The sequence below is a fragment of the Centruroides sculpturatus genome, unplaced genomic scaffold, assembly GCF_000671375.1.
Source record: "Centruroides sculpturatus isolate CEXI.00-Female unplaced genomic scaffold, Cexi_2.0 scaffold865, whole genome shotgun sequence".
Taxonomy (NCBI): domain Eukaryota; kingdom Metazoa; phylum Arthropoda; class Arachnida; order Scorpiones; family Buthidae; genus Centruroides; species Centruroides sculpturatus.
In genome coordinates this window covers 228,615-256,270 of record NW_019385157.1, presented here as the reverse complement: position 1 = coordinate 256,270, position 27,656 = coordinate 228,615, and the positions used below count along the sequence as shown (strand labels likewise).

Genomic DNA, 27,656 nt, shown 5'->3' with positions numbered 1-27,656 from the left:
ACCAGTAAAATGTATCTATATTGATAATGTCTACTTACTTTGTATAAGTGTTATGAGTTTTCCAGAAAATATGAATTAAGAATTACTTTGCCTTATGTTTTAAATGTAGATTTAGTAACATTCATTAACTGTACGTGAATATATAGCTAATTATATACAATACCAAAATATAGAATAAATTACATATTTCTTTGCTACTGTTTATTGTTAAAGGTTTTAAAATTATTTTTTGCCTGTATATAATACGTATATAAACCATTTTATAATTCACATAAAATAACTTTAAGTTAGGTTATGTGAAGTATATGTTTCGGTAATTACTAATTAATTCTTAATAAGGTTTGGTTATAGTTTTTTTACATGAAAATATTATTAACTGTTTTGTTTATTCAATTCTGTGCATAAATAATTTTTATATTTATTTTATAATATACATACTTTAAATGCAGTATTTTCTGTATTTATCTTGAATAATGATTTAATAAATAATTTCATTAAAAATGTAATGTGTATGCTTCATATTTATGAATTACCTCTTACAATATTACATCAAAATAATTGACAATTAAGCATGCAATTACAATTTTCTTTTCCTGTTAATTGTAAATCTATAAATAAATTTTAAAAAGTAATCGAAATGTTCAAACATTTCAATTACTTTCATTATATAGATTACAAAATTGCGTTCTATCTCACAATTTAATCGATCAATTATGATTAAACTTTGCTATTTTTCTTTAATTACGACGAAAATGTAATAAAAATGGGGGACCATAGTGTATATCGAAATTTCGTTTACAATATACAGTGGGCTCGAGGTGACAATGTCGTTGTTCTCTTATACCATTTAACGTGCCTAATGGAATTTAGGGTAAAATTTAAAATGGTATCGCTTTCTCCCTGAAAGGAGTTAGATAGATGTCCGGCACGACTCTATTGCTAGCAGGAAAAGTATGATGTGCAGAAATAGACACTACTAATTTGAAGTGGAGAATATATATTTTAAGTTAAATAAATTAAAAGTATGATTAAAAATTAAATAATTACTCGTTGTGTATTTATAATTTATCTAGAAAGTTTTCTAACAAAATTTCTCGTAAAAGCTCAAAAAGGAATATAATAGTACAAAGAAATTTTAAAAATAGTCATTGATATAAAACTTTTTTTAATTTTTAATTCCATTCCATTTACAATAAAAAAATGAAATTCCTGAAAAATTTTAATCATGTTGACCGAGCTAACGCGCGTTAGCTCGGCGTTCGACGAGCGTTTAACGCGCGTTGAAAAACGCCTAGTGTGTACAGGGCCTGGTACAGGTTGGGTTTATAATATTTTAAAATAGGTTTCAAATTTTAAAATATATGTTTACGTGAGATCTTGCAGGACTTCTAAACTCAGCTCTAATTAACTTTATACGAAACAAATCTTGATGTTTGCATAAAATTTTTAATTCCGAATGTCAGTAATATTTATTTATAAAAACTTTATATTAGAATATAAAGTAACAGTTTAGTTTCTCTGTAATTAGACGTGCTAATAAAATTGAACGATTAATACTAATAATATATGAAAAGCAAGTAATAAATAATACAAATTTATCTCATTTAATACAGACAATAAAAAATAAATCTCGTTTTTATTATTTTACAGAATTACAGATGAAGACTTTGTTAATAATAATTATTTTCGAGATATACATTATATTGCAATCTGTCAAAACAAGCAATAATTCTCCAATATGTGGTAAATTCAGAGGAACAACAGTAAAAGTATTAAACACAATTGTTTACGCATTTTTTGGCATTCCTTATGCAGCACCTCCAGTTAATGAGCTAAGATTTCGTAAACCTCAACCTGCTCGATACAATTCGACTATCATATATAATGCAACAAAAAGATCGCCTTCGTGCATGCAAGATCCGCCTTACCCTATATTAGAATGGATCGATCGTAATCCTAAAAGTCTTAGCGAAGATTGTCTCTATCTTAATATTTGGGTACCTACTTCGAAGCCAGATGGAAATCCATTTGCTACCATGGTTTGGATACATGGCGGATCATTTCACACGGGTTCTTCTAACATGAACGTTTTTGATGGCTCCGCTTTAGCCGCTGTGGGTAATGTGATTGTAGTTACATTCAATTATCGTCTAGCTGCATTAAGTTTCGCAAGTTTTAATGACGAAGACGAACGAGGAAATATGGGCATGTTAGATCAAGTAATGGCTCTCAAATGGGTGCATCGAAATATTGAAACTTTCGGAGGTGACAAAAATTTGATAACTGTTTTCGGCCAGAGTTCGGGAGCGATCTCCATCGCTCATCACATGGTCTCGCCTATGATCAAAGGCTTATTCAAAAGAGTAATTCTGCAAAGTGGAAGCAATTATCTGGAATATTTTGCTGTGAATACTACATTCAACAGAGAAAATACAGTTATGCTTTCACAGGAAGTCGGCTGCAACGTATCTGATATGTTAACATGTATGAGAGAAAAGAATGCATATGAAATTGTTGCAGCTGAAAAGCGATTGATTAAACAACAACAAATATTACTATATTATCATCCACAAGTCGGTCCTCCATTTCTATCTGACGATCCATTTTACGATATTGACGCTGGTAAATTTCATGATGTAGATGTTTTGATGGGTGAAGTAATGAATGAAGGTTCTGTCTTTCTTTACTTTCTGAGACCCCTTCTAGCAGCAGAAAACCACCCAACTTTTACAAAAAACGACAGCAAATATATTATGAGTAAAGTTTTAAAATTAACTGGACAATATCTAGATGGTTGTGTAGAGGAATATTTAGGAAATATATCAAGCAATGACTATTCAAAAATTTTAAAACAAACATGTAGGGCTGTCGCGAATGGAGCATTCAATTGTCCCATAGCTCATCTTGCTGATAGACTTTCTCAGTATGATCGCGCAGTATATCGTTACAAATTTAATCACACTCGAGTTAAATCTAAAATCAGAAAATGGATGGGAGTACCACATTTTGAAGAAACATATTTCGTGTTTGGTAGGCCATTATTGAAGAAGCGTTCTTACAGTAAAGAAGAAATTGCATTTAGCAAGAAAATTATGCAACTGTGGACTACTTTTGCTAAAAAAGGGTAAGATTCAAGTTATTGTTTTTAATGGTAAGTTTACACTGTATTATTTACAATTTTATAGCATTTTTCTGTACAGTCCTCGTATCGCGAGCGATATAATTTATTTTTTAATTGCATCGTTTGCGCACGACGTACTTACGTTATATTTACCGAACGTTATAACTATAAACACATAACATTAGAAGACATTTGCTTATCTAAGCCTGTTATGTTGTAAAATGTAACAAACATAAACGCTCTTGCTCTGTTTTCTCCAGGATACATTAAAGATTATGCCATCGCGCTAATAAATAACTAATTAACAGCCGATAACTAAAAGCAAGATTGCTAACACACGTACCGAAGTAAAAACAATATAACACTCAAACATTAGGCTATGACGATGCATTGACGTCAATATAGGATCAAATATGATTGGTTCCGCAGCTTTATAAAATAAACTTCTGACGCGAAACATTTCTTATGCTTATACTGGTACTAGGGTTTCTCAAACGGATCCCGGGATCCCGGTTGTTTTTTTAACACGGGAAATATCCCGGGAAATTTTTCTTAACCCCGGGAAATCCCGCAAATTTCTTAAAAATTCACCTTTTTTCTTATTTTGTGTTAAGGTTGAGGAATTTTGCAAATAGAAAGCATAATTAACTCATAAACTGTCAGAATACATTTGTATTTATCAATTTTAAACCTACTTATTAGTTTCTTAAGTTTTTGCTCATTATAGCATGTCACAAATGGTCAATAATCAATACATAGCTTATTTGTGTCATGACTCTCAAAATTCTTTACTTGTTGGAACCTGTAATATCTGGAATAATTGTGCTTATGCTGTCTTAATTTTTAACCATGCCCAATAGCTTCGATAACGCGTAACACCATGTTGTACGATGTCTGTAAGTACGAAGTTTTTCTTCATAAACCTGATGATCAAAGACAAACTAACTGACGAATTATTGGGCTATAAGCTTGATGTTTCTATTAAAGCAGTCGAAGTAGACAAATGAAGAATACTAGAGAGCAAAAGAAGTATTACAACCTCGAAAACGAACTCGAAATCTTCCAGGCTACAGGTGAAAAAACACATAATATCTGTCTTCTCTTAAATGCATTAAACACTATTCCAATCACATCAATTGAATCGGAAAGGGCATTCTCGGTGGCAAGACTTTTCATTACTAAAATAAGAATTAGAGTGAGTTATCGGAGTATTGACCATCTTTGCTTTTTAAAATCTTATAAAAGTTTGCAATATTTTGTATTATATTTTATTTAAAAAACGAAAATTACCTTCTAAATTAGAAGTTCATTTTTTTTAATTTTTAACTCAACTCAAAACATTTTTTTGTTGTTGTTGTATGCAGTTTCCAGCAAACTTTAATTAATTTTTTTCTATTTGTGAAAATTTCTACGTTATTTAAAGGTAATTTTTATTATAGGCCTATAGACCTTACACAGCATTATTAATATGATTTTGGAGGTTACAGAACTTTAAAATTACTTTAAAAAATGGAAAATAATTATATCATTTGATTTCAAGATATTTTGTATACCTTAAAAATAATTAATTCTATCCCGGGACAAGCAAAAGACCGGGAAATGAGAAACCCTAACTGGTACCTTGTGCATAAAGCTATAACGAACATTTTTATGACGTAAAATACATGTTGAGTAAATTTTATACTGTTTATGCTGGTTATTGACATGCGAAATTATATATTTATTTAATCGTAATGACGTTTCATTAGCTTCCTAGTTTACCATCGTCAATTAATTTTATAAATTACGAAGAACTTTTCAATGGAATAAATTACATTTACAATTAACTAGTCACTTGATAACTATTATCGTTTCAAGTGGTTCTACTCTTTATTCTTGTAAACAATATTACTCTATTATTATTTATATATTTATAAATTTTTAATAACCTTGTTCGCATGCTTTGTCACATCTAATAATACATGTAGCAAGTTATGCAATCGTTTTACAACACATTAAATTGTATTAATGCCCGTAAAAACTGTCTCATGTAATAATTACATTGGACAGTGTTTCTGGTGATAATTATAACATGTATGTTGCAACATGAAGGTTTAATTTATAAAAATTTTATTGTAAATTAGTTTCTGAAAAATTAAGGTAAGTCTAGATAATTTCTCGGAAATTTACAAAATACTATATATTTTTAACATATATAATTATATTAAATACTTTTATATATAGTTTTCGAAAATTTTTGGAAAAGTATTTTCCCGCAGAAATGTATTAAATACAGTATTTACCTTCGTCTTGCATAATCAAACAAGTTACAATTAATCTTAAATGTTGCATTTTTATTAATCAGAATATAATATCTATATTAGTCAAAATGTAAATGTTAGCTTTATAGAAAATACTTCAGAAGCATCTAGTAAATGATGATAATCCTTTGCTGATGTGTGTTTCTCCGGTAAAATACGATATAAACATAAAAATTGTTATTCTGGTGTCTCTTCTGAAATTATAAGTCAAACCTTATTAGTTACGTGTAATTGAAAGACTTCTTCCTATACAAATTGATACACGAGATACATAAATACATGCTTATGAATTTGAAAAATTTCAGACTAATTATAATTTTTATATCGGTTAATGGTATTGCATCTTCTTAATATAATTATTTCGGCTAAATGTAGACATGGTCATAATATGGCCATAAGCCTGCTTCCCCGTTTTTGTCAGCAGGATTTTCATAAATGGAGGCACTACCAATGCATATGCATAAGAGAAGTTTCCACAATGCATTCTATCCAAGTGATTCAAATAAATGTCGAGAAAGAAAGAAATTCTCTTTTTTAAAAACGTAAACATTAAAATTATGGTAAAATTCTTTCTCTGTTTATTCTATGAATGTTGTAAATTACCAAAAACCGATTATTTCGATAATTTTATAATTAATAGTAATTATAAACCGTATGACACTTTATGAAAATTTCTGTAATTTAGAGTTATTTTTGCTTCAAATATCAAACACGGGAGTTGTTAATATGGCCATTAAATGTCCATTATAAGCTACAATGTTGCATAATTAAACTATATATATTTCATATAGCCTATATTAACTCTATGTAAAGAAACGTTTGCAATTTTGCGGTTAAATTAATAATCTTTTCATTCATCTATCCAATTATGTGTGTTTGTTAAACCAGCTCCTATTAAAGGAGGCGTCTAGAAATGTAGTTTATTTCACCCCTTAAAAAAACAACTATAAAAACAATCTTCTGTTATTGTCTTGTATTAGAATTAATGAAACGATTGTGTTTAACCGTTTTACAATCTATCTAATCGAGACGGGTTTATAATGATAATAATAATAAGCGCAGAGCCCAAACGGTTAGGAGTTGAAAGTTGAAATTTGGTACACAGTTAGTGTACCGTGTTTCCCCGAAAATAAGACAGTGTCTTATATTAATTTTTGCTCTGAAAAATGCGCTAAAACATTTTCAAGCCGAACTTAGACGAGAGTGACGTATATCCGGTGTGTCGAACTGTCGCCTTTTTATAGCGTCAACATCGGACTCGATGACCAATTAGTGCTTACTGAACCGTAGCACTATGCAAATGTCATGTGTCATGATTCCCGGCCGACCAATTAGCCATCACCAGCCGTAACGTTATGCAAATCTGTGATTTTCAAGCCATAGTCTTATGCAAATCATGCCGTGTGGCGTGATTGTCTGCTGACCAATCAGTGGCTGTACTTTCAAAAAGCCAACGGCCACTTTCAACCAACTGTCGATGACCGTTACGACTAAACAAAAACTTCGCTAGGTCTTACTTTCAGGGGGGGTCTTATATTTCGCAATTCAGCAAAATCTGTGCTAGGTCTTATTTTCTGCGGATGTCTTATTTTCGGGGAAACACGGTACGTCACGAGAATGCACACTAAGAAGGGATTTTTCGAAATACCTCCCCACGGGGGAGAGAGACAGGATAAAGGATTAACACTTCTATCAGCAATGGAAGTGTCAACAATGGAAGTGTTACGTAACAATGGAATTGTTAATAGAAAGCGACGTGCAAGACGCGGATGCAGTATTTTCGTTTTTGCTGGAAATCGAACATATTTTTAGACCCATCTAAAAATTCTCTAATTAGTCCGGAAACAGAGGAATCCAATTCTTGCATTCTGTAAAAACGGGTAAGATTGACTATAACGTAATAATCTTAATCTTCGCTATTGTAATTTTTGCCCGAGCAATGCCGGGCCTACCTGCTAGTAATTATTCTTTTAAATAGCTATAGTCCTGAAATGATCATAACAAGTCGCCATTTTAAGAACACGGAATTCTTAACATGGAAGATGTTTTAAAATTTTTTTTTAATTCTTAGATAACGTTTTATGGCATTTTCAATGTTTTATTGTAAGCTCTGTTAAGGACAGTATATGCTTTTGAATTCTAAACAATTTCTGATATTGTTTGAAATTTCCTTAACGTTTGACAGTGACCATATTTGAACCACTGTGGTTTATTTAGACGCTAAATGGATGTAACAATATTATCTTTATTTGTTTCTTCTAGCAAACCTTCGTACGAAGGAATGGAAAACGAATGGAAATTATTTAATAAAGAAGAACGTAACTCACTTTCTCTCACTCTGGGTAACATCCATCTTGAGAAAGCTGAAACAGATGAAAAGTGCGAATATTGGAAGAATTTTCTGAAGGAATATACCAGTAAAATGTATCTATATTGATAATGTCTACTTACTTTGTATAAGTGTTATGAGTTTTCCAGAAAATATGAATTAAGAATTACTTTGCCTTATGTTTTAAATGTAGATTTAGTAACATTCATTAACTGTACGTGAATATATAGCTAATTATATACAATACCAAAATATAGAATAAATTACATATTTCTTTGCTACTGTTTATTGTTAAAGGTTTTAAAATTATTTTTTGCCTGTATATAATACGTATATAAACCATTTTATAATTCACATAAAATAACTTTAAGTTAGGTTATGTGAAGTATATGTTTCGGTAATTACTAATTAATTCTTAATAAGGTTTGGTTATAGTTTTTTTACATGAAAATATTATTAACTGTTTTGTTTATTCAATTCTGTGCATAAATAATTTTTATATTTATTTTATAATATACATACTTTAAATGCAGTATTTTCTGTATTTATCTTGAATAATGATTTAATAAATAATTTCATTAAAAATGTAATGTGTATGCTTCATATTTATGAATTACCTCTTACAATATTACATCAAAATAATTGACAATTAAGCATGCAATTACAATTTTCTTTTCCTGTTAATTGTAAATCTATAAATAAATTTTAAAAAGTAATCGAAATGTTCAAACATTTCAATTACTTTCATTATATAGATTACAAAATTGCGTTCTATCTCACAATTTAATCGATCAATTATGATTAAACTTTGCTATTTTTCTTTAATTACGACGAAAATGTAATAAAAATGGGGGACCATAGTGTATATCGAAATTTCGTTTACAATATACAGTGGGCTCGAGGTGACAATGTCGTTGTTCTCTTATACCATTTAACGTGCCTAATGGAATTTAGGGTAAAATTTAAAATGGTATCGCTTTCTCCCTGAAAGGAGTTAGATAGATGTCCGGCACGACTCTATTGCTAGCAGGAAAAGTATGATGTGCAGAAATAGACACTACTAATTTGAAGTGGAGAATATATATTTTAAGTTAAATAAATTAAAAGTATGATTAAAAATTAAATAATTACTCGTTGTGTATTTATAATTTATCTAGAAAGTTTTCTAACAAAATTTCTCGTAAAAGCTCAAAAAGGAATATAATAGTACAAAGAAATTTTAAAAATAGTCATTGATATAAAACTTTTTTTAATTTTTAATTCCATTCCGTTTACAATAAAAAAATGAAATTCCTGAAAAATTTTAATCATGTTGACTAGAAAATTAATGGAAACTTAATTTTATTCAGTATTCGTTAGGAAAAATCCTCGTTTAAATACTATTTAATGAGGATCTTTTCCTTCCACAAAAAATTGTCGGTATCGATAGAAATTTCTCCAGACTTTGCAAATATTCCTTAACGGGTCTTTGCGTGTTTGCATGTCTTCCAGTCGAATTTCGATTGAGTTCTTCTCCGTACCAAACGGTAAAAATGGTGTATCCATGCCAGGATAAAAAGGTATCCTGAAATAATAAGTACAAATAATTTATAAAACATTAGATATTGTTTATTAAATACTTATTACACAATTAGTGTATTATAAGCATTTCATTAAACACGATTACTGTATTATATACAATTTGTGATTATCGCGATATAAATATTTAAATATCATTAAGTCTTAAAAAAAATTCATAATTCTCATACAGAATACATTTATAAAATGATTATTTCGAATATTTTGAAAACGAATATACATGTGTTTTAATGTAATAGGTTTACACAAAATGCAATAGTACTTCAATTATACGAAATCGATCATAATTACGTTTCTTATTTTATTTAATTGCAATCGGATTTCAATTAATTTATTAAACATATGTGGCAACGATCTGTCGAGGGGAAGATTCCCTCGGAAGAACTTGGTGTGATGCAATCTCACACTGGTAGTTTTTACACAGTGCTCAGTGGTTTTTCCGCACTAGTGCACGGATTACTTTAAAAGAAAATCGACGGTATAAAAATGACCTAACCTGTATTCTCTTATATATAAATTCTTAGTCATGATTAATTAATTATAGTTTATGAGTATTACTTCAGATAAAATTAGTTGTAGTTATGATTTGAAAGGATATAGATTAGACAAGTCGAATAGGAAACAAGTTGCACTTTTAAACGTCATCACACGATAGACACTGCACCATAAATATCATATAGGGGAGACCGGGGCAAGATCGGCATGTTAAGCTTTACTTAAATTTTGTGTAATAAATACTGCTGTAAACTGAAAAAAAAGCTTTGCATATTGTCTATTGGAATGTTACCTTACTATAGAACTGGTTAAAATCAGTTTGGAAATAAAAATAATTAAAATAATTACAACTTTACAAGAAGAGAGAAATTGACGAAGTTGCCCCGGGTATAGGGGCAAGATCGGCAACTTCTCTCTTTTTGTAAAGTTGTAATTATTTTAATTATTTTTATTAAAGTTGCCCCTGGTATAGGGGCAACAGTAATGGGGCAAGATAGGCACGTATATAAAATTATGTTATTAACAATGTATAAGTTGGAATTCACTATTAAAACAAAGAAATACAAATCCAACACCCATTTAATATTATTACAACGAAATGCAAGTTCAAAGACATATATACATGAATAACAAATGCAAACATGTTTTCATTTATCATCTGTTTGATTTTTATCCTTTGCTTCTAATGTGGCTTTATGTTGCCGATCTTACCCCGCTAGTCATGATTTCGAAACATTAAGTACAACCCTGAGAACAGAATGCCAAGCCACGATCTGGCCACGTGAATAAGTTGAAGTTACATCCTTCTAACAGGAAAAGTAACTTTCGTTATCATGGAATTATAACAAAACCTGCCAATTCAATATAAATGGAAAAAAAATATTATATGGAATTGAACGAAAATGAAAATTTGCTTGATAATTCAACTACGCTTGTTGGAGAACAATAAAAACACTACACTCAACAAGCCACCAATAAAACTCAACTGCCTAACCTATAACCAAAGTCTCCTTTTAATTTGTTTTTAAAAAAAAGCGCTTGACAAACTTGCCCCGCATTCCGAAGTTGCCCCGGTCTCCCCTACATACTTCTAATGGCTAACTGATGATCATCTCTCGAGTTATGTTTGTGAACCAGTAAAATAAAAGAACAAATTCAAGATTAAACGTAATGAAAATCACTATAATCTCATAAAAATTTATCTCATTTCCAGAAAATTTTCATTTTACGGACAATTATAGACGCAACATACTGTAATTGAAGTTCCTCAAACAATCGATAAGTTCCTCAGAAGTTAGTACTGTACATTAATATGGATTGAGGTATATTCTTTATCCTTATTCATCAGTTCAAGTCAGAACTTCAGTAAAAATTTCTGCTTCATACGCCCTAAAGAAGGGTTAAGTGATGTACGAAAATATCCCAGTGAATTGTTTGCATACTACAAAACACGAATTGTCTTAGATAAATTAAAGAACTAACCAATCACAAAAACATAAAGAAGCATCGAATTAACTCCATTACTTATATTTTAAAAATACACATATCATTAAAATTTTTATACTACAGTTTACTCTCCTTATACATGGATTATTTTTGACAATTATTATATCAGAATTTTACGTAAGATATTATATATTTTGAAGCTTGGCAAGCTTGGCAAACTTACAAGCTTGGCGTCCGACTTTACCCAGACACTGTGTAAAGCCGGACGTCAAGCTTCTAAATTGTTCTAATCTCCCTTATATAATTATAAAGATATAGTAAAAATTACAAGTAAAATTAACACTAGAACCGCAAGTATGGTCATTTTGACTGTTATTGAATCTTACTTGCCCACTAATCAAATTTGTCATAGAAAGCTAAAAAAATTTTGACTTTTTAAATTTGAATGTTTGAATTACCACCGAATTTTACTTTGATACAACCAAAGTGTCCAGATATATAAAGTTTTCCTCTTACAATTGCGGAAAGCAGTCATTTTCACCAATGAATTATTCCTTTGTTTTATTACTTTTTTCTACTTTCTCTGCTGTTATATATAAAATAGGGAAAGTAACAGCGATAGATTAAAAAATTACCCCTATCCAAGACTTTATACTTTCGGACTCAGGATACATTGTAACGTCGAGATATACGAAAAGAAAATTCCGGGGTTTTTTCTGTATGTATTTTCTTGAAGCTTAATAACACGTTCTTTTTGCCGAAAATTTCTAAAATTTTGAAGGCAGGTTTATGTATTAGGAGGATTAAAGCTGTTAAATTTTGGTAATTAAAGGTCGAGGGGAGGAGAGATAAAAAAAGTCGTGTGCATGTCCAGTATGGTCGTATTTAATGACGATTTTACTCGTTATTAGAATTTTTTATAAAATCCATCTCTACCCTCAAAATTAAACTTTTTGCCATTTTATAATAGTTAAAAATATAAAAAGTTTTTATAAAATATGATAACAAATGACACCCCAAATCATGCCAGAAACGTTAAGCAACGCGTTGCTGGATTTTTCACTTTTGCTTCATTTATGACTTGATAATATTAACACTTCAATATGAAATTTTTTCGTCTTTTTTCAGATCAATTTTATGTTGTTCTTTCAGGTTTAGGGGCAATCCTTCCGACCTATAAACCTGTCCCTTGAAATTATATAATAGTCTAGAAGGTTGTTTTTGATACAACTTTATGATATAAAATCAATTTCAAATCGTAAAAAGTATACTTTGGAGTAGCATTCATTTTAACTGGATTAGTGGTTCTAACTATATAGAAAGTCTCGTGATACTATCGTTAAGAAATAAAAGTAAGCATCTGTATGATTTGTATCGACATTAAAAAATAAGAATTAAAATTTAAAATGCTAACGGTTTCCTTACCCGTATTTTGCAAAAGAAGTCCACATTTGTATAATTTTGACAGAAAAATCTTGTTCTTCTAAGGTGTAGCATTCGGGATTCTTGAAAGGCATTCCGAACAGAAAATATAATTCTTCACTATGAGCCACACCGGTCCATTTCGGTCTTCCACACTTTCTTCTTTTATGATTAAACATATAATGATAAAGATTACGATTCTTCGTAAGAGTTTCTGCCATGAAGTAAGAAGGACAAAGACGAAGGCCATCTCCCATTGCTTTGTATGTTCTGTTAACAATAGTGGTGTAATCAGTATCAGAAACATTTCCGAGATATTCATTGAAGATAACCCGAAAATCTGTTCTTTCATCAGTTTTATTAAAATACATCTTTATGTCTCGTTCAGCTTCAAATTTATTCAATTTTGGATTCTCCTCTTCCAGAAATTTAGGATGATACAATTCCAAAAATATTGATTCTTCGTCAACGACGTTGCCAATCATGATATCTACATTATGAATTTTAACTATGTTATCGGGTAAATATGGACTGTTAATTTCGGGCAATAATGATATTCCTATTGGAATACTATTCATGTAATCTTCCATTGCCAAAACAATGTCCGACGATTCCAACTGTCTCATGCAAGCTACTGCCTCCTTAGAATTATCATTAGCACATCCTACATTTGTAGCAATAATTTTACTAATGTCTCTATTGTTAGAGATATTTATTGAAGTAAATATTTGATTATCACTTAACTTTGACAAACTTTGAATTATAACACGTTGATATAATCCTTCCATTAAAGGAGATACTAAATGGTTAGCAATAGATATGCCACCCGAACTTTGTCCAAACAGTATAACTTTATTTGGATCACCACCGAATTCTTTGATGTTGTTATGGACCCACTTCACAGCTAAGACTTGATCCATCATGCCCATGTTTCCGGGTGCTTCTTCTTCATCAAAGTGAAAAAATCCAAATGGACCCAATCGATAGGCAATACTGATTACGATTACATTTCCAACAGCTGCAATTACTTCGCCATCAGACAATTCATCACTTGCCGATCCAATGACGAATGATCCGGGATAAATCCAGACCATGGTTGATAAAGGTTGTTGTTGCCTTTCACGTTCTGGAACCCAAACGTTAAGATAAAGACAATCTTCACTCATTGGCAATAATTCTGTTGATTTCACAGTAAAATCGGTGAGGATTTGCAAACAAGAGGGCGGTTTATGAATAGCTTCTCGAATATGACAACAATATGGTGCAGGTCGAGGATTCTTAAATCTTAATTCCTTGACTGGAGGTAATGCATAAGGAATTCCTAAATATTCACGTACGTTTACATTTTGAATATTCATGGTCTTTCCCTTAAATATTCCAGATGTTGTATTAACAATTAATGAGTTTTGCTCGTAGCAATTAAACAACGAAATAATAATTGCTATAAAATGGAAAATTTTCATTGTTCTGCCTGTAAAAATTAAAAAAAAATCAATAGAAACTCATATGTATATTTCATACTTAAACGAGGTAATAAAATTTTTATTTTGGAAGTTCAAAAATAATCGATTTTAATTATTAAATTAATACAGTTAAATTATACACAGTAAATCCTGCGCTCAATTTCAGATTGAATTAAGATTACGCATATATATGGGAAGTACAATAATCTTCAATTATATTAGGATATAAAACTTAAGTATTAGTAAAAGCTTAATAAACCTATTTGCAAAATTTCAGTACCATAATTATTAAGTACCATAATTCAAATACTTTTTATAAAACGTTTATATTATTATATATACTTATATTATTATAATCATTTTACTTTCCCGTCTGTTATAACAAGGAAAAGGATGGCGATCCGGCAAAAAATGATCCTATATCCTAGATATTTACATTTATGGGCTCAGCACACCTTAAAACATCGAGAAATGCAAAAAATTCAGATAATGTTTGGGTGTATGGATGTGAGCGAGCATCTTCTTTGAAGTTTAATAACTTCTGTACTTTTTGTCGAGAACTTCTGAAATTTTGCAAATAGGTTTATTAAAAAAAGAAAAAAAAACCAGTGGCCAAGCGGTTCCGTTCCCTGAATACTGGGAGTTTGGTTGTGGGTTCGCGCCTTGCCGAGACAGGCTGGCCACGCGGAGTTTTCTGTTTTTCCCCCACGTCTGTTACGCCCGAATATGGGCCAGTTTGCCCTTAAAAACACAACTCGTAACACAAGCAAACTATATACAGTACTACGTAATATGAGTTTTTAAACATGGTGCTGTTCATAAACGACGTCCACACTAAGGTAAGTGGAAGGGGTTGGACGTCGGTTTATTTTATACATTTTATTACATTCATTTCAAAATTTATTTTTTTACCGATCCTTTTTAAAATATTTTAAAAATCTATCAGTCTGCGATATATTTGGGATGAGTTCCACATCTCACCTTTTTTTGAAATGTTTTTTTTTTGTCTTATCGATAACTAACAATTTTCTTAAAAAAAGAGGTGCAGACTGACATGATAAGTAACTTTTTCAGTTACATATTATAACTTGTAAAATAATAAGCATTTATTATTAAAGACAGATAGGGTTTTAAGTAGGAAAGATTAAACTTTTTATTTCGAAATAGCTGGTATTTTGAATCGTAGTTTTACTTTTTTTATTATATAACAGAGGTAAAGTATGGCTTCGGTCAAGACATCACTACCAAGATTTTTACAGATATTAGAGTGAGAAATGCAATAACAGACGGTTTTTTCTGAATGTATGTATAATATTGTGTATGGGGACACGATTTTATTCATCCTCTTTAAAGTTTAATACCCTACGGTGTACACTACTGAAGCTCAGTTGAAAACAAAAAAAAGAAAAAAATACATCTAAAATAGTACAGTAGAAGCCGCTTTTCCGGTTAAGCCTTAATGCTCTCCCTCTCCCCGCGGAGAAATTTCGAAAAATCTGGTCATAGTGTGCGTTTCCATGACGTACCCTAACTGTGTACCAAATTTCACCTCTTTAGGGTCAGCGGTTTGCTCTGGGAAATGATGAATTAATCAGTTAATCAGTCAGAACAAGTAATTTTATATATTTAACTATAACTTTTGAATAAATCTGTTTAAGTGAATAAATAGTATGAATTTAAAAAAAGAGAGAAATTAATACAATATACAGAAAAGCAATTTCTTATAAGTGAGGTAAGAATTTGCAAATCAGAAAACAATAGGATTTATAAAAGAAATAAACGTACCACATAAAAAATATTCTTAGCTTGAAGATAAACTCTTCGTACAGTATTAAACACGTGAATAAATCCGGAAAAAGTTTCCATATTTCATTCAAGTGTTAATATTTTAGTAGTTCAAATTTGAAAATGTCTGTTTTTTCTGCCCGATTTCGTCTTGAAACTCTAAAAAGGTTAATTAAATCTCACTCATTAAAGAATCTGCCAAGTTTTTTTTTTATGGGAACGGCCATGTGGTGAGACGACATAAAGGGTCTGACTAATTCAAAATAAAACGGGAGATTGCAACCCCGTACTCGATTCCGGTTCTTACAGAGAGATTGGCTGACTCCCTTAAATGTGTGTACTTCAAAAATGGTTATATCGAAAACTTCTTTATATGGAAATTTATTATCATTCTTTGTGTTACGTTTTTAGATTATATTTAATATGTTTTTCAAATTCTGTCGGATAATTTTTTCTCAAAACCTCCATATCTCGAATCCCGTCTATCTCGAACTGTTTCTAGTTCCCGTCAGGTTCGAGATAGACAGGTTATACTGTGTATTGAGAAAAGATAACTGAAATATTCTGTCATTGCTTTAATTTTTTCTATGCTGATATTTTATCATATTTTTTGATAATGCCATACATAGTTAATGAATATCTTTTATTACAGTTAATAAGTAAAATACTTAAAGCAAATTCAATTCGAATTACAAACTGAAAGACAAAAACTATCGTGATTACAGACAGTATTAAAGACATTAGATAACATTGTAGTTTAAACGTGTTAAAACATAGTAATAATGTAGTTGTTACCGCTAAAGCTCGAAAGTCGTTAATGTGTACATTATCTAGCTAATCTGCAGATTAACTAGGGTGATCCGTTAAAGTTGTGAAAATTGTTCCATTTCTCAAATTACCTAGATAATGTGCAGAGTATCTAGGTAATCCGCACATTACCTACTAGGCACTCGGTAAAGTGAAAATAAGATCTTTGCCACAAATAAATGTACAACAAATAGGTGTTCTTGTCGCAAAAACCAATTGCTATGAAATTCAAAGTGTCACCAATCATTAGACTGCACTAATAAGTAAGCACAATTGGATAATGTTATCTATGTGAGTAAAATGGCGGCTCGTCTCTGATTCCAGCAATGAGAAGAAAGGAAACAGTGGGGACGCACGTTCAAATCTAACCTAACCTATCCTAATAATTTGGTTGGTAATAATTATGGTAATTTATTATAAGTTAGGTTAGGTTAGGTTAGAACGTGCATCCCCACTGTTTCCTTTCTTCTGTTTGCTGGAATCAGAGACGAGCCGCCATTTTACTTACCATAGGTAACATTAACTGCACAATTATATCATGCGATCACCAGAAAAAGTATGATAACTTTATTTTTTTCGTCACCGGTCCAAAAGTAGGGTATCGTTGAAGTCGTCTCGGTCCCCTCTGTTCAGACAGATACTCAAAATCCCGAAATTCTATATAATAAATTCCGTAATTGTATTAATATTTTAAACCGTTTGATTTTTTTTATGTTTTTTAACTGGTTGATGATTGATTCCATCAACTAATTTGTTGATCGTTTGATTGTATTAACTTGATTCTTTAGATATCGAAAATTAAATAAAGAATATTATGTTAATTTAAGCGTACAGAAACGTTGCTGTTGGTCCAGCAAAGATCTTATTTTCACTTTACCGAGTGCCTAGTAGGTAATTTGCAGATTACCTAGACAATCTGCACATTTCCTAGGTAATTTGAGAAATAGAACAATTTTAGCAACTTTAACCGATCACCCTAGTTAATGTGCAGATTAGCTAGGTAATGTGCACATTAACGACTTTCGAGCTTTAGCGGTAACATAGTAATAACAATTATTTTATTGTGACATCGTCATAATGTTGGCTGCAATTTTTAATCATATGTTTAATTTATTTAATTCAAATATATATGCTCTCCATCTCATATTATATTGCTTTCCGCCTCATATTAATAGTATTATGTCCCTGTACATCATACGATATCTGTCAGCGTTAGAGTCTTGCAGATCATCTAACTCTTTACATGGGAAAATTTTTGAATTGAAATAAGGTGACTTCCCGTGAAAACAGAAAGTTCGTATATAGTTAATCCAAGTCCTTCTAGCCTTATCTGGTTTCGACTTTCATCTATCTAACTCCATTCTAAAGTTTAAGGACTGTTAATCAGTCAATTAGACAGATTAACAGCCACAGACAGACGACAGTGGGAATTTATAGGCCTACAATTTTTTTTTCAAATTGCAGCCTAATAAAACTAACACATTAGAATGGGATAAAGTAATATATTAATTTGATTCTGAATGTATGAAAAATTATGCAGATGAAACAGAGACAGTAGCGACCCACAGAAGATAAAATCAAAGAAATTTCGAATAAATTATTAGAAATAAAATAATTTTAACATAGCTTACCTTATTTGTATTTTATGAAATTTATTAATCCCTTTTTGACTTTTCAAAGGCAAAGTACGTTTTTTTACTACTGTATTTTACGGATATATTTTGCTTAATTTTTCTTTCTAGTTTTAACACAAGTACAAATTTAATATTACATTCAAAAAAAGGATAATACACATTTTCCATAATTAAACTTGGAAATAAATTACCTTTTTAGGAAGTCGGAGATTACTATACTCGTAAAAGTGAAAGTTTTAAACTCAACTAATTTATTGCGTATTTATATTCAAATATAAATTTAGCAATAACATGTATTGTACAAGGAAGCTGAATGTGACGGTGTGACTCATAAAACTATAGATGCAGCTGAAAACTTGAATCAAATAGAACATCTGTGTGTTTTACACAACTAGTTGTTTCTAACCGTCTAGGCAAAAATTTTTCAAAAATATTTATTTATAAAATTTTTTAAATTACTTAATAATTCTTTATATTTTAAACATTCTTCCAAAAAATAATGTCGGTTTCGATTTTTAAGGTAACGTAGGAGGATTTTTAGAACCTTCGATGTTAGAATGAATGAATTCGAAATAAATCAACGTTTTTGGAATTATTCCATTATAACTACCTTTTGTCAATGAAATGTTTTAAATAACGTCAAAGGGTGCTTAATTGATACATATTAAAATTAAGCTTTTCTAGATATTTCAAATGCCTTTATTTTCTTAAAGTTATGTTTTATTTAACACACACAATATTTTTAAATGATTTATTAATTTAATTATTATTATTAGTTTTAATTAATTCTCAAGTTTCATTTATTTTGTATTAATTTAGTTTTAGTTTTTATGATTATATTTATAATTTTTATTTATTTTTATTTATTTCATTTTGCATTAATTTTGTCTGCATTATTTAAAACTTTAATTACAATTTTTTAGTTAATTGCAATTCTCGTTTCTTTGAGGCAAAACTATAGAAAGTGAGCTAGTGTTTTTTCTTACGAAAGATAATGAAATATAAAATCATTTGAATATTTTTAGTAATTTCATTCATTTTTAATTTATAAATTAGCCTGCTTTTTAAATTATTTCTTTAATTTTAACTCTTAATTATGAGCGAGTTTACATTGATTGAAGAATCGTACTATTTAGTTATAGTTTAACTAACAGATAGGCCCAGTGCTGCTCGGGAAAAAATAACGACAGCAATGATTAAGAATATTAGATTATTTTCGTACTTCTAATTCTTCCATTATATTGTATTATAGTATTTGGTTTATATAACTACAAAGGTTATCTTACGTAAGAGTTTATCACACGTACTGCCCAATCTAACACATTTTAAAATATTCTTTAAATTGTACAGTAGAAGAACAAAAATTTGAAAAGTGTGTTACATTGGTCATTGGTTATTCGTTTGGTCATTAGACGTTTTAACGTTATAATTATATAGATGATCTTACCCGTTTTCACCGGGTGTAAAAATAAGGCATCTCTCTTCCTAGGCTAATTAGAGAATTTTCAAATGAATCTAAAAATATCTTCGATTTGCCGCAAAAACGTAAAAAACCGCATACAAAATAGTACAGTAGAAGCCGAGTTCTTCAGAATAATTTTTCACTTTCCTTCTTCTTCTCGGGAATGGAATTTCCAAAAATCTCTTCTTAGTGTGCATTCTCATGTCATATCCTAACTGTGTATCAAATTTTAACTATTAATTTTTAACCGTTTGAGCTCGGCATTGATTATGATTATTATTATTAACCGCTCTCGATTGTATTATAAGATAAGCAGGCTTTCGAGTCTCGATAATTAGGCATTCACCCAAAAATATTTTATATTTTAACATTTAACTAATCTGATAAATATTAAAAAGCGATTTTTATTTTTTACAGATTATTCTACATATATCACATTTGCCTATTAAGTTTATTGAACTTTATTAACCAGCATTTGTCTGTTATAAATGTAATGAGAACCGCAGGGGAGGTCAGAGATCTCCCGGTTTGCGTCACTAGTCAGGATGACAAGTCAGGCGAGTGAAGGGAGAGAATTTTGGAGTCGACGATAAGGTGAAGGGCGTGATCGAGTAAAGGAGTCTACCCTTTGTAACAAATATAACAACAATTTATTAAAATAAGCAAAGTGGACCAAAAGACTACACAAATTGCGTTTCTAAACTGCTTAATATTTCGAGAGAGAGAGTTTTTCTGCTTTTCATACCTCTTTGTAGGTTCCGTGACGAGTAAGTCCGTGTAGATATTTAATTGTCCAATAAACGATGTCTTTAATCCAGTGAGCACAAATATAAAAAGTTCGTGACTTTGGCGATGATGTGTTCTCAACGATCGTAGATCAGAATTCGGCGGGTTCGGAGAATTGGCGCGATGTCGTCGGTCCGGCGTTCGTTAAGAGACTCCCCCGAGAGGGGGTAAGAACTGTCTTTTATAGCTTTTTGTGGGGAATTTCCACCACGTGATCGGATATTCATGAGTTAAAGGTTATAGGTGTTCCAGGGTCCTAAAACAAGTGACGAAAGTTGGATGTTAACTATAAACTTTTCTGCAAGATGAGCTGCAAGTTCTGCAGAGAACAATAGATGTTGATAGTTATGATCGGAAGGTTTACACATTCCCGACTAAGATCGTTTTTTTTTTAATTCGTTACATAAACGAAAGTAAATTAATTAAAATTTTAGTTAATATAAGAGCGTAATTTTCGTTAATAAAATTCCGGATCTCACAGTAATTAAGTAAGCACAATACATTTAAATGCGATTTATTAATTATATTTCGTAAAATGGAATACAAGGTAAATTGTGTAATCTTCTTTAATAATAAATATTCATTGTTGCAAGATGTCGATATTATATGCAAATTATTACTAACAAATTAGCATAACATTAGTAATGCACAGTGACTATAATACAGAAAATAGTTGTTATAAAATAAAAGTTTGAACTTGTAAGGAACATTCAAATATATTGACTATAATTAAGTTAAGGAAAATTCCTAGTGAGAGTAATCGATTTTTTCATTGACATATAATTATTCTCTATAAAATTAAGAATAAATCAACTGTAACAGGAGTAACTTAAATATGACTATTCTTAATGAAAAATTTATATTTTACTGTAAATCGAAATTTTTGTATAAAACAAGAAGTCGTCGTACATTCAAAATAAATAAATTAATTGTAACATTAAATTTTAAGTGGAAGACTTGCGTAAGAAGTATATTCTGTTATACGCTTTGAAATGTTAATTCGTGTGAAAGTCGATAGACCCTACTGTAATATATGTATGTTTATATATAGTGAAAAATAAGCAAAATACTTTTTATTTTACATAACATGTTATGTTTTTATGAATTTTTATAACATGAATAATAATTGTCTAATTACTTTTAACCCATTATCTTTATATATCTAGGTATATCTGATTGTCTCGAGTTTTTTATGATACTAATCAGTTTTGACAGTATGTCATAACACATCGGGCAGGACTTAATAAAATAGGAAGCTAGAAACGCAATTTTTGGGTGTTGTAGAAGCATCTATAGAATACCAACAGGTCAAGGGACGTACTGTACATCGTTTAAGTAAGACCCATTTTGTTAAAAAACAGATTGAGTAATTTTCACATTGCATAACAATAAATTTAAATTTATATAAATAAAAATAAAAAATATTTCATTAAATATTTCCTTGTGCATTAAGACCTATTTTTCTGTAAGAATATTATATAGTTCTCATGACTTCGATATATATATATTAGATGAAAAAATCCCTTGATATTTTATCTTCTACATTCTACAAGCCTGTGAATTTAGGCCAAATATTTCTGTCATATGCTATGTATTTATGTGTTTTCTAAAATACTTTATTATTACTATAGTGGCGACAACGGTACCTTCAGCCTGATAATATATGATGCCCAAGGCTACATTAATGCAGATGCGAAAAAAGGACAGAACAGGCGAAATCTGAAAACGATTCTGTCATTTTAATATCTATAAAAACACGGACAATTTTAGAATTATTAAGCCAATAATCATATTACAATTTACATAAATTATATAAAACACTTACTCTTAAAACACATTTTAGTGCGTTATATGTAATGTATCAGTTGAAATTATGTTATACTAGTAGCCTGGGACACTCCTTTGTGGGTGTTCTTTACAAATTCTCATGAGGCACGGTTCCTTTGACTTTTTTGTTCCTGTCAATATGCTCTGAAGCTCTGTTAAAGACCCAATCGCGTCATACAAATCTATATTTCTATCTAATAAACTTTCTATAAAACTTTAAAATAGTTTAATTTGTTTATTTACCTTCGGTTGTAAACCTCGATTTTAAATGTAACCGCCATTTTTTCAACAAATTTCCTGTGAGTCAATGCGCGACGTTCACTGTTTGTGAGTCACGGGATGTTGTAAACGTGCGGCGCAAGGTTAATCAAGGCATATAAAATTATACCATTCCGTGGTATAGATAATAAATTCCTGTTACAAATAAAAATAATTTATTGTTAATTTAAAATCATCGCTAGGGCGCCACTAGTGCCCGTTTTTGGCATACAGTTACGCTGACGGACAGGACGGACACGCGTTCAATAGGTTATATAGATAGATATTGTTACTGTTGTGTATATTCAATCCTTGACAAGTATTAACTTATAAATTGCTCTGCATTATTACTTGCGCATTGGTATTTTATTTAACATTAGATATAGCGTAACACCAATCATAATTTCATTGTAAAGAAAAAAAAGTTATACACTCAAACAAATTATATTATCATTTTATTGAAATTTTCGAAGGTAAAGTGTTTACATTTATATAAAAAAATTGTTCTTTCTGTAGGAAGAGTGAATGGAACTTCAAACCTTAAATTTTTCAAGATATAACCATATATAAATCCAAATTTATAATTAGTGCATGTACATTTTATTTGTATATTCTCTGAGTAGCTCTTTCCAAAATTTGCAATTTTCTTCCAAATCTGCTTTCATAGGACGAATTTTACCAAGAGTCAGAGAAAGGAAGTTGCGTTGGTGCTTATCGAACTGTTTCCATTCAAACTGCATTTCATCGAAAGTGGGTTTCCTAGTGAATAAAATATATTAATTTTTTAAATCTTTATACAATAGTGAGTTTTCTTATTGAAGGATTATTACAGTTTATTCATATAATAAAATTGCGTAATATAGTGTTTTAAAAATACTTGATGTAAAATAGAATTTCGGAATAGCATAATTAATATTTCTATATAATTATTATTTCTTATGTAATTTGCTATAAAATGCTGTCTATCGAATAAAATACGCATACTTTACATAAAGTGTAATCATAGAAATCAGTTTCAAATTTTGATAATTAGTAACGAAAACAGATCTATAACAGTTTCTCATAGTCAATCCTGATTAATAAAGAACACGTAATATTAAGTAAAGTTTTAAATCATTATAAATAAACTGTGTATATTAAATACTACATACAATATTTCATACATTTAAATGCTTCAAATGAAATACTTTATGTATTTTTCTAACTTAGAAACACACATTATAAAACTAAAGCTCACCCAGTTTTAGCGAACGACGTCCAAAGTTGTATAATTCTCCTGCTAAACAATACTTCTTCTTCGGTGTAATCTTTCTGTTTTAATAATGGTCTTCCAAACACGAAATGCAAATCTTCGTTGTGTAGAACTCCCATCCATCTTTTAAACAGAGATTTGATTCGAGTATGATTGAACTTATAAACGTAGACTGTGTGATCATATTGTGAAAGTCTTTCCACTAAATGTGATATGGGGCATGAAAATGCTGCGTCGCCTAAATCTTTGATTGTTTGTTTTAGAATTTCTGAATAGTCATTTTCTGCCACATTTCCTAAATATTTCTTTACAATACGGTCAAGATATTCTCCAGTTAATTTGTAAAATTTACTCATAATATCTTTCGCCTCTGCTTTTGATAAAATTGGCTTGTTTTCTATGGCTAAATATGGATTCAATGCAATAACGAAAGGTGTGCCTTCATCCATTACACTGCCTATTAATACTTCGACATCATGAAATTTGCCGGCGTCAATATCGTAAAATGGATCGTCAGATAGAAATGGAGGACCGACTTGTGGATGATAATATAGTATTGTTCGTTGTCGTTTAATCAATCGCTTTTCAGCTTCAACAATTTCATATGCACTCTTTTCTCTCATACATGTTAACATAGATACGTTGCAGCCGACTTCCTGTGAAAGCACGACCGTATTTTCTCTGTTGAATGTAGCATTCACAGCATAATATTCTTGATCAGTGTTTTTCAACCTTTTTGAATACGCGACCCCTTTACAAGTTAAAAAATTCTGGCGACCCACCTAGGGCCATATTAAAACTATATCAGTGATTTTAAAAAATATGTATTTAATTTTCTTTCTGTTGAGGGAAATTATTGTTGATGACTAAAATCGAGGAGAATCGACAATAACTTAAGACACGTATAGTATGTTACTTCCTTCTTATAATAACAATGGGTTCGGAGTGCTGTTGACCTTTTTTTGGGGGATGAGGGTTTTTCACTTCTACTTCTCTACTTATTACTTCTTTTTACAAGTCAGCTCAACACTTTTTCAGCAATCATTTTCTGGGGTGGGCCGTACCCACCCAGGCCCCTCCCAGGCGATACCCATCATTCGGACCTAAATGTCAATCAAAAAACCAACTGTACTGTATAATAAACAAGTACAGCCTTCTTGCTGAAATTGTAGTTTTTTTTAATGTAGTATAGGACCTACAAACACTTGTCTTTTTCTTTTACCCGCGACCCCCCGTGTAAAGCTTCGCGACCCCCCTGGGGGTCGCGACCCACAGGTTGAAAAACACTGTTCTTGATAATTGCTCCCACTTTGCAAAATTACTCTGTTGAATAAGCCTTTAGTAAGAGGCGAGATCATGTGATGAGCGATAGGGATGGCTCCCGAACTCTGGTCGAAAACAGTTATCAAATTTTTTTCACCTCCGAATGTTTCGATATTTCGATGCACCCATTTGAGAGCCATTACTTGATCTAACATGCCCATATTTCCTCGTGCGTCTTCGTTATTAAAATTTGCGAAACCTAACGCAGCAACGCGATAATTGAATGTAACTACAATGACGTTTCCCACTGCCGCAATTACAGCGCCGTCAAACAGGTTGATATTGGAAGATCCCATGCTAAATGCTCCTCCATGTATCCAAACCATGGTAGCAAATGGTTTTCTATCTGGCTTTGAGCTTGGTACCCAAATGTTAAGATAGAGGCAATCTTCGCTGAGATCTTTAGGATTGCGATCGATCCATTCTAATACTGGGAAAAACGGATCTTGTATGCACGAAGGTGACTTCTGTGTTGCATTATATATAATATTCGTTTTATAGTGAACTGGTTGAGGTTCTTGAAACCTTAACTCATCAATTGAAGGTGTAGAGTAAGGAATGCTAAAAAATGTGTAAAGTGTAGTGTTCAAAACCTGTATTGTATTTTTATTGAATTTACCAAATGTTGGAAAATTATTGCTGTCTTTGAAGAACTGTAACATAATGATCATTCCGTAAGTAATTCTTGTTGACAAAGTCTTCATTTCTAATTCTGTAGCATAAATAAAAATTAATGTTAGTGTTTATTAAACTAGAAAAATATGTTTTATCATATTTCCTTATCATATATTATGAAAATTAATTAATGAATTCAATTAAAACGACAAATATAGACAATCTTATTTATATTGGATATTTAAAATTTCGTCGAATACAAATTATATTTTGAGACAATGCTATAGATATAATATCTTATATTCGAATTAACCTCTTCATTTGAAATTAACATGCTTTTGCATAATGATATTCTGATAAAATTAATGCGTTGTGCACTTTCTATTTTGTCTCTAAAAACGCTATTAATTAGTTGTGCTTCATTTAACATGCACAAGTAAGTTTCGTGTACATGCAAACATTCCGCTGTATACATCTGCAAGACTGTAGATGCGAGTCCAAACATGGAGAAACAATTTTTCTGCTAATATTACACATACAATCATAATTTCATATCATATGCTAGAGTTTAACACTGCAGAACAAACGAATAGATTTTTCCATAGGAGGATAGTGTTAAGAAGAGAGAAAGGATAAAGCAACAGCGTAATAATTTTATTCTCTTTAACCGGAGCACTTATTTATTTCTGCTTACACCGTGATCTGGCAAAGTGCCTATTACTGTATAACTGCGATTTTGCTAGAATGAAACAGTTTCCCTTATGCTGGAAACAAGATAGAGAAACTGCCAACTGTAAAGTTATTACATAATTATTAATTTGAATACACTTAGTACTTAAAAAGCAACCATTGCAAGATGTGTTTTACTCACCTCATAATGTTAGAAATATTTACTTTTAAAAATATGAAGCTTTAACGGCTCGTATGCCGGATACAGGCCGCTAGCTTCGACTCTTGTTTTAAACAAAAATTGCCGTTTTGTCGAGAATAAAATGAGCGTAAGTGATTATAACTTGTTTTAGTTTGTAAACAGTTCAGTTAAATAATTCTTTTTTTTTTTTTGCCAAAAGTTAAATGTTGCCACCTCGATATATCGCATACTGACAGAAGAGATTTCCCGTATTATTCCATATGTGAGAATATGGAAATTCAGGAGATGGTCATTCTGAAAATTAACAAAGTAGAGACAAAGAATTTTTAAAAAATGTAAGAGAAAATAATATTTTTAAACTTTAACAAATTTTACAAAAAACGGATGAAACTTTCTATTTTGAAAGGAAGTTGATTTCCTTTCCCAGGCCGACTCATGATGAGTCGCATGAGTTTTTGCACACGTTACTGGAGAGCAAATAAAAAGGACATTTTCTCGCCACTCGAGGCAGTCCGTTGGGAAAAGGTTGCCACATGAAGAAAGTCCGAGATACAATAAAGGCAGTCCGTCGAAGGGAGGATCGTCATACAAAAAGTATCGTCATGCAAGGCTGTTATAAGAATCCGAAAGGAAGTCATAAAACATAGTACTACAATCGAAGTATACAAGATCGTTAAAAGAGAAGATTTAAAGGAACTGTCCATAGAAAATATAAGAGGAATATCAAGAAAGGAAGAAGACCCTCATATAGATACAGAGAATATATGAAATACCTGTAGAAGGTAATATAAGTTAGATCGATGTGAACTCTCTCTCTCACGCGTTAGGTTTAGAAATAATCTAGGGTTAAGATTTAGGATTAGGATTAGGTTAGATTCATTC

At 30.8% G+C, this 27,656-nt stretch overlaps 4 protein-coding genes across 5 annotated transcripts in view; 1 reads left to right on the top strand and 3 right to left on the bottom strand.

Moving 5' to 3' along the window:
* LOC111635579 (acetylcholinesterase-like) overlaps nt 1-8,187 on the top strand; it is an 11,014-nt gene extending 2,827 nt beyond the window's left edge. For both annotated transcript variants that reach the window (XM_023380575.1, XM_023380574.1), the window contains 2 exons: nt 1,651-3,124; nt 7,684-8,187. In XM_023380575.1, coding sequence (XP_023236343.1) covers nt 1,659-3,124; nt 7,684-7,858 — 1,641 coding nt within the window. In that variant the 5' untranslated portion in view covers nt 1,651-1,658 and the 3' untranslated portion in view covers nt 7,859-8,187. The remainder of the gene's footprint in view (nt 1-1,650; nt 3,125-7,683) is intronic.
* An 896-nt stretch (nt 8,188-9,083) lies between these two features.
* LOC111635571 (acetylcholinesterase-1-like) lies at nt 9,084-18,717 on the bottom strand. Its single transcript, XM_023380570.1, has 4 exons — nt 18,572-18,717; nt 18,378-18,484; nt 12,695-14,162; nt 9,084-9,314 (listed from the first exon to the last, which is right to left on the bottom strand). The coding sequence occupies exons 3-4, from the start codon at nt 14,152-14,154 to the stop codon at nt 9,134-9,136; spliced, it is 1,641 nt and encodes a 546-aa protein (XP_023236338.1). The 5' UTR covers nt 14,155-14,162; nt 18,378-18,484; nt 18,572-18,717; the 3' UTR covers nt 9,084-9,133.
* Nucleotides 18,718-23,297: 4,580 nt separating this feature from the next.
* On the bottom strand, nt 23,298-24,600 carry LOC111635563 (acetylcholinesterase-like). Its single transcript, XM_023380562.1, has 2 exons — nt 23,951-24,600; nt 23,298-23,472 (listed from the first exon to the last, which is right to left on the bottom strand). The coding sequence occupies exons 1-2, from the start codon at nt 24,598-24,600 to the stop codon at nt 23,298-23,300; spliced, it is 825 nt and encodes a 274-aa protein (XP_023236330.1).
* Nucleotides 24,601-24,793: 193 nt separating this feature from the next.
* LOC111635562 (cholinesterase-like) lies at nt 24,794-25,992 on the bottom strand. Its single transcript, XM_023380560.1, has 2 exons — nt 25,239-25,992; nt 24,794-24,831 (listed from the first exon to the last, which is right to left on the bottom strand). Exons 1-2 carry the CDS (start codon nt 25,990-25,992, stop codon nt 24,794-24,796), a joined length of 792 nt encoding a protein of 263 aa, XP_023236328.1.
* Nucleotides 25,993-27,656: the final 1,664 nt, after the last annotated feature.